Here is a 7906-nt window from a genome sequence, read left to right as displayed (position 1 = left end):
TAAAAAAAAAAAAAAAAAGAAAAGAAAGCCATCACCACATTTTAAGTAGCATTGCCAACCTTTTCGCCCAGACGTGTCGTGAAATAAGTCCACAATGCAATAGTTCAGACAATCAGGTATAGCTTAAACAATCAGGACGTTTTTGTTTTTTGTTTTTACATTAGATGGCTGTTATTTTAGGCCTATCTCAAGTGAAAATTGTGTGGTATAAAGTGGGCTGATACGTAGGGGGAGACTGGGGTTGGTTGTCTTTTTTTTAACTAAATGTAATTTCAGGAAAAACAGTACAGGCCTATTGCCAGAAAACAATTTCTATAGGCCACCTACAGCTTCAATGTTTTGTGTGTCAGGTAGGCCCTACATTTAGGCCTAATAGTAGCTAGATCCCAGAATTCATTCTCTTCAAAATGTATGGGTTGTTGTCACAGGCACATTGCGCAAATGATTATGTGACAAACCAATCCCATTGCAGGGTTGGTTATTACAATGTTATTCTAATGGGGGGAAATGAAAAAATAAGAGACATATTAATTATAACAATTTCAATGAAATGTGAGTCTAAACATAGCTCATGCATACAGAATCAATATAATGTAGGCCTATTTCACACCCAAATTGAACGGAAAACACCTCATGCTGTTACACCACAGGTAATGAAAGGTATTGTGACATCCAACCCCGAAAGCAGACAGCCAACCCCAACTGACACGTTTAACTCTTTTGGGGGCTAGCTCCCACATGGATTGCATCTTCTAGCTAAGAAAAATGTCCAAAATTGTAGCTTACTCTTTATACTTTCAAATGGCCACTGAAGACTGAGTCAGCCCATATACAGTGATTGAGAGCTTCATTTAAAAACACATTATGTTGTCTCACCCCAAGGTTGGTTATAGCCTAATGTTTTACCTTCAACATATATGTCCTGTGGCACGAATTGCAAAAAAAAATCTGTGTCAACGGTTTTGAATAGCAATCAGATGCTGAAGTATGACGCGTGTGGCAACCATAACTTGTCCATAACCATAACCCGATGGGCAGTCGTGGGTGAGCGGTTAGGGCGTCAGACTTGCATCCCAGAGGTTGCCGGTTAAATTCCTGACCCGCCAGGTTGGTGGGGGGAGTAATCAACCAGTGCTCTCCCCCATCCTCCTCCATGACTGAGGTACCCTGAGCATGGTACCGTCCCACCGCACTGGTCCCCATGGGGCGCCACTGAGGGCTGCCCCCTTTCACGGGTGAGGCATAAATACAATTTCTTTGTGTGCAGTGTGCAGTGTTCACTTGTGTGCTGTGTCACAATGACAATGGGAGTTGGAGTTTCCCAATGGGCTTTCTTTCACTTTCACTTGTGACAACCAACCCGGTTCTGCCCTAGTCGAGCGGCATGCAGTCTCGGAGGAATTAGACCTGCAAGATACAGTATACAATAATCTCTGCAATGGTTTGCCTTTGAATGAGTATTGTTTGAGGGGGATTGCATACCCCTCTTTGCACAGAATGTGAGAGAGTGTGACAGGAAATGAGAGGAAAGGAGAGAGGAGAAGGATCAGGAAATGACAGCAAAAGAAACAAAGTACAAGGCACTCTTCCCAAAAAAGTGAAAATAGTTTTATTAAATGGCTAAATCATTGTGGAAAAGTTAAAAACGCCAACATGTTTCGGCCAAGGACTGGCCTTCATCAGGGTAGAGTCAATAGTGGATCAGGAAATGACCTTGGGTCAGAGTCAGATCAGGATCCCCAGTGTAATGTATTGTACCTTAGCCAACTGAGTCAGTGTGCCAGGTTCTGGCCTGTTTTTGACACAATATAATTAGGCCTATGTTGTGAGAAATTATTTTATGATAAATATAGAACGTCAAAATGTTCAACGTTTCCATTTCCAAGGCTATCAATTCTGTAAGGATATAGTGCTGGGTCTAATAATGCATCTGATTCGCAGATCTCCCTAGATGCACAATGTGAAATAACAAATACCGGTAAGCCTTTATCAAAATGATCAGGACAGTAGGCCCAAGTGTTGTTTCAAAGTTGTATCAGAGCATTGGAATTAAAAGAATCTTTGGTTGTATGATTGGCATGTCAGGCATTGTGTAAGGGTTATGTTTCATTTTTTTAAATTCTAATACAGTCATTAATGAGCGTGACACTTACCAGTTCCAGGAATTCTTTGCAAACCTTTTGTTATGTTAGCATTACAAAATAGCAGAAGTGTCTACCACAACAATAGCAGAAAAAATGAAGAAGAAAAGAATACCTTCATTAAAAATATGCCGTACCCAGACCTGCGAGGATGTGAATCAAGATTCACTTTTTGTTGTTGTTTACATCTCAGACGACCTTGGAGCCAGAGCCTCCAGTATTTTGAAGTGAAACTCTCTGAAACTCTACAACAATTACTTATATGTTTCTCTTGTAACAATAGGTTTTCTATTATCACCACCTTCCCCACCCCACCCCACCCCACTACATCAATATGAATCCATCTGTTTGAGCGAGTCTGTAAAATCTATTGCCGTGTGCAGATGCGAGTCTGTTTGCGATTCTTTTTGCAGAACAAACTGATAAGCGCTCAGCTCCTTTTGTGTCCTGTCCTTTACAGTTGCACTCATCTCCTCCACCACACCATCCTCATCATCTCAGCTTTTGTTTACCTAAAGATTGACAATCTCTATGTCCTTGGTATGTGTGTGTGTGTGTGTGTGTGTGTGTGTGTGTGTGTGTGTGTGTGTGTGTGTGTGTGTGTGTGTGTGTGTGTGTGTGTGTGTGTGTGCGTAATGCTGTGCAAGCACAATTTTGAAAGCCTGTTGGTGTATGTGTAAGAGTGTGTCTGTATGTACCGTACCCGTGAGTGTGTACAGAAGGTTATGAGTTTATATAGTGTGAACGTACTGAAGCGTACTTGAGATGGTGCCCTTTGCACGGCTCTGATAGAAAGGGCAGACCAGCTTGCGCATTGACACTATTGATATGTTTACATAGACCGTCTTGCGTGTGAACAGCATCTCTCTCTCTCTCTCTCTCTCTCTCTCTCTCTCTCTCTCTCTCTCTCTCTCTGTGTGTGTGTGTGTGTGTGTGTGTGTGTGTGTGTGTGTGTGTGTGTGTGTGTGTGTGTGTGTGTGTGTGTGTGTGTGTGTGTGTGAAAGAGAGAGAGGTGAGGGTGAGGGTGAGGGAGTGAGAGTTTATGATGTAAAAAAAACCATGATGCTTCAAAGCTGGAGCCAGAGTGAGAACAGACAGAGTACTGATAGCTACAGAGCAGAGGACTTGCAGCAAGAAATACAGTATACCGCTCAGGTCCCTGGGGTTGGAGCCAACATCAACACAGCAGACTGCCCACAATCCACCTCTCAAAAAAAAAACAGGTAGGCCTGATGGGCAGGGGCTCTTGTAGCCTTTTGTTTGCGCCTTTATTCGCTCATTTGTTCCTCTTCGTGTTTTACACGCCATTGCAACTCTCATACCTTTTTGATGAAGTGCCTTTTCAATTAATGTTATGCCCTTGTGTTTTACTTCAGGTTGACAGAGGACGGTGAGTGTTTTCTAGCATCTAATTAATTTAACTCGAGCAATTAATTGTTTGGAAAAACCTAACAGCGCCTAATATGTTCAATCGAGGAGCTGTGCATAGAGATGGCTTCTAACCCATTAATTACCAAGAGCTTAATCCACAAAGAGCAGTGCAATGTGGGGAGAGGAGAGGCCGAATGAAGCGGTGCCAGCCAAGGCAGGCAAGGCGGATTAAGAGATAGCGTAATTGTCAGCCATTAGCATGGCGTGCTGGTGGGAGTTATGTAAGTGATTACCGCCACGGAGCGCCCGAAAAGGGCAAACTCATTACAATAAATAGACAGGTGGCATATTGACGAGCCTCCTCGCTAGTTATTTTAGAGTCCATTTTGATTTTTTTCCCCCTTTCTTTTCTTCCCTCAGAGTTTGTCCTTAAGCCCCCGTTGCCTTGCCCTCATTGCTGGGGAGTGTTCTGAAATGGTGTGTCTTTTCACCACACAAGGGAAAGATGAAGAGAGAGAGAGATAAAGAGAGAGTAAAGAATAAAGAGATTTTAGGCCTTATATACTACCACACACACACGGTAGAAAGAAATATGTAAAACATGACATGTGCTCTCTGTCCAGAGTGGCACCCATGTAGGCTATTGCCTCCCATGTTTGTGTAACGCTATCCCAATGTTTGCATTGAGCTCACACCCCCCGAGGTGAATAAACTGTCACATCATGGCCCTGCTAACCTTTTCACTCAAGGTGGACCTTTGCCGTGGTGGTGAATACTGAACGCCTTGCCGAGTGTATGCTTCTGTGATCCCTTTCCGTCCATCTTTTCTCTTTTCATTAATGCCACCATCCATCCAATTAACCACCTCGTTCATTCACCCTCTCTGTGTACCCCTGTCATCCATTTTTCAGAGTTTGTAAACATCCCGGTGCTTATAACAACCGTCTCTCTTCCCTAGGCATGGCGCACGTCTGGCTGTACGCCGTGGGTCAGTGCGCGCTGTCCGTGTGTGTGATTGGTGTGAGTGTGCGCCTGTGCATACCACGGAAACGCAGCGCCGGGGGAACCTCAGGGGACGGAGGTGGGGGAGGCGGTCGGCGCAGGGTGAGGAGCGTAGCCGCCTGCCTGAGGTTGTGCCTGGGCTGGGTAGGGAGCCTGGGCAACGCCGCGGCCATCCCCATCTCCATCCTCCTCAACCTGCGCACGCCACAGTGCCTCTACACCTGCATCACGCTGGTCAGCTGCCCGCTGCTCGTCAGGCAGTTCAAGATGTTCCTGATGCTGCTGCTGACGCTCAATGCCCATCTCCAGCACCGGCTAGGGGACAGGTGAGGTTGGGGAGGGTGCTCTAATGTGCTATTACCTTACTGCTGATTTACTACTAGCTCCAGGTTTGCTGCAGAGCCCCCTTACAAAAATCTACCATGGTAAATCATGGTGTTCATGTTTTTTTTAGCATGGTTCGGCACATTTTTTAAAATTATGGTTCAATCATGGTTTGACTATGGTTTATAGTTATTAAATTACACTTAGTTGACGCTTTTTTATCCAACGCACATATTGGTGACTGTCCTAGGAGCAATGTGGGGTTAGGTGCCTTGGTCAAGAGCACTTCAGCCATTGATGGAGGTGTAGGGAGAGGTAAGGGTGGGATTCGAACCTGCAACTCTGATATCTTCAGTGCAACTCCCTAACTATTACACCACTGCTGGCCACAAGACGTTATCCATGGTTTTCATGTTTTTTTTGGTAACCACGAAACCCTCAATTAACCTTGGTTATTCATGTTTTTTTTAATATGGTATGGTTTGTGACAACCATATTAAAAAAAAACATGAAAACCATGAATAATCATGATCCATGGTTAGTTTTCATTGTAAAACGATGGTAAAAGCCCAACAAATCATGGATAAACCATATAATACAATGATTGGTTCAGAGTACTTAGAGTAACCATGATATACCATGGTAGAACCATGGTTACTACAGTAAAACCATGGTTGATTTTCGTAAGGGTCACCTTTTTGGAATGGGTGGTAGTGGTAAGATGGAGAGTCAGATAAACAGGGATGTCAATCCCGGGTGCAGAATGTGCATGTTGTCACATTTTCCCTCCAATACAGATAGCTTCACTGTATAACAGAGCTATCTGTCTTTAGAGCTCTTTACAATCAACTGATTCAGAGCTCTGTGTGCACCAAATTTGTGAAAGGGTTTTATGTGCTGAACCGGGGATTGACACCTCTACAGGCGAGGCTGGTGAACCACAATTCCAGGCTGAAGAGGATTATTGTGAGAAGGATGGGAGGGATGAATTGGTATCAGGTATTTCAGGGATGTGTGGGTGGGTATTACTACAGAAAATCTATTGGAAATTGTGGCATTTGGTGTGCAAGGGCAGAAACCAGCTTCACGTTTTAATGGGGGTCACAATGTGCCGACGGGAGGACTACATCCATTTCTGGTTGAGGATGAGGGATTAGATGCAGCGCTGAGCGGGGTCAAGGTAGGTCTGGCACAGTACAGCCAAAGCAGACCCTGGGTAACTACAATGTTGTACAACATGTTGAGTACTGTAGATCGAGGTCTTGCCAGGTTGACCTGTTGAAGAAGAGCGTATCTGATAGCGCTTTAAAAAACAATCTCTGAATTGTGCAAGGAAGGGCAGATTTTAATACGATTTATAAAGTGCACAATTGGCTTGTATTTAGAATATATGTGTAATAGAATAATATATGTATAGAGAATATTATGCCTCTTTTCCACTGATGGTTTTCTGGTAGGCCTACAGCTCGACACAGTGCAACTCGTCCGCTACTTTTTGCTCTTTGGTTGAGCTGTGTCGTGCCCAAACAAAAAGCAAAAAGTGGCGGCCAAGTCGCGCTGTGTTGAGCTATAGGCCTGCCAGAAAACCGGCAGTGGAAAAGAGGCATTATTTCCATTCAAGTGAAAAAAGTTAAAATATACTGCTGCAATAGTGTCACAAACACTTCAAACAAAAAGGCCTGCATTATGATTAACGGTGCATTCATATTCTCCAGAAAAATCCTGACCTTGAGCAATCTGACCTGAAAGGACCCTCAAAGTTTGTTTTCCTGGAATTGAATGACTAATGACTTAGTGGATATGTTTTTTTCCAGCCAATGGCTACTTGAGCATTCTGTGTGTGAAGCAGGTACTCGGCCCTAGTGACCCGGCAGCGCGTGCTGTGTCTGGTGCTCTTCAGCTGGCTGGTTTCCGTGGTGACGGCCTTCGCCCAGTTCATCGGCTGGGACGCCCAGGACAGCTGGGGCGGCGGCGGCTCCTTGGAGCTGGGCATGGGCAGGCCGCAGGCGGGAGCCAACTGGAGCACGGCGCTGCCCATCTTCCCCCAGGACCGCTCCGTCATCGGCCGCTACCTGCCCTACGGTGGCTTCCTGTCCAAGTTCCTGGTCACGTACGCGGGCAACTACACCTACGCGGAGATCCACGGCAGCCACTGGGGCGTGTGCGCTGCCGACACCGTCCTCAGCCCCAGCTTCATGGTGTACGTCTACAGCGTGACCGTTTTCATACTGCCCATGCTGATCATGCTGGCGGTCTACCTGGACCTGATGTGTTGTGGTCCGCGGCCCGGTCCAAGTCCCCTGGTGTCACCAGGGAAGGGGACAATGAGTCACGCGCGCTCCGTGGCCCTGTCCATCTCCCTGCTGGTGCTGCTCTGTCTGCCCTTGCACGTGTCCCACGTGCTGCTGCTCTTCGCTCCGGGAAAACCCCCGCCAACCTGGGCCGCGCTGGTGGTGTCGCTGCTGTTTCAGTCTTACGGCCTGGTGCCTCCGCTGCTCTTCATGGAGAAGAAGATGGAGGAAGGGAGCGGGCCCCCCCCGGCTCTGGAGGTGGCCTCCTCCTCCTACCCCCCAGGGAAGGCCATGGGGAGGCCTTTCTGCACCGCCGCCACCACTCTCTACCCCCCGAGCCCTAACCCAAAAACCAAAGTGTGCCCCGAGGCGTGAGGATGTACCTTGAGGAAAAAATAATGGAGCAAATGTGTGCAAGATGTCTTTTTAGCATTCTTAGATATCTTGTCGTCGATGCCTCGAGCGAGGGGTGTCGTTTCGTTCTTTTTGCATCATCTCTGCGCATCCGTCTCCTCATTAGCAGTCAGCACTCTCCAAACAAGGCCCAAGGAGTCAACGAGGAGAGCTCACCCATCCTAACAAGGAGCTCCTCTAATCCTGAGCTATGGGCTAGATTAACAGCCAACATGCATTTGTACGCAGATGGGAATCGATCTGAGTATGTTTAATTAAACAAATTGTAATAACCTATCTGGCGAGGGAGGGGGAGAAGTTATTATTGTGTTGAAGCATAATTAACCTCTCTGTGACACAATTTTTATTGGAGTTTTGATTAAA

At 46.1% G+C, this 7906-nt stretch overlaps 1 protein-coding gene across 1 annotated transcript; it reads left to right on the top strand.

Moving 5' to 3' along the window:
• The first annotated feature begins 4333 nt into the window (after positions 1-4333).
• Positions 4334-7906, top strand: LOC134448428 (adenosine receptor A2a-like). Its single transcript, XM_063198104.1, has 2 exons — positions 4334-4840; positions 6688-7906. The coding sequence occupies exons 1-2, from the start codon at positions 4473-4475 to the stop codon at positions 7502-7504; spliced, it is 1185 nt and encodes a 394-aa protein (XP_063054174.1). The 5' UTR covers positions 4334-4472; the 3' UTR covers positions 7505-7906.

This window comes from Engraulis encrasicolus, chromosome 5 (genome assembly GCF_034702125.1).
Source record: "Engraulis encrasicolus isolate BLACKSEA-1 chromosome 5, IST_EnEncr_1.0, whole genome shotgun sequence".
NCBI classification, from domain to species: Eukaryota; Metazoa; Chordata; class Actinopteri; order Clupeiformes; family Engraulidae; genus Engraulis; species Engraulis encrasicolus.
This window is presented reverse-complemented; position numbering and strand designations above follow the sequence as displayed.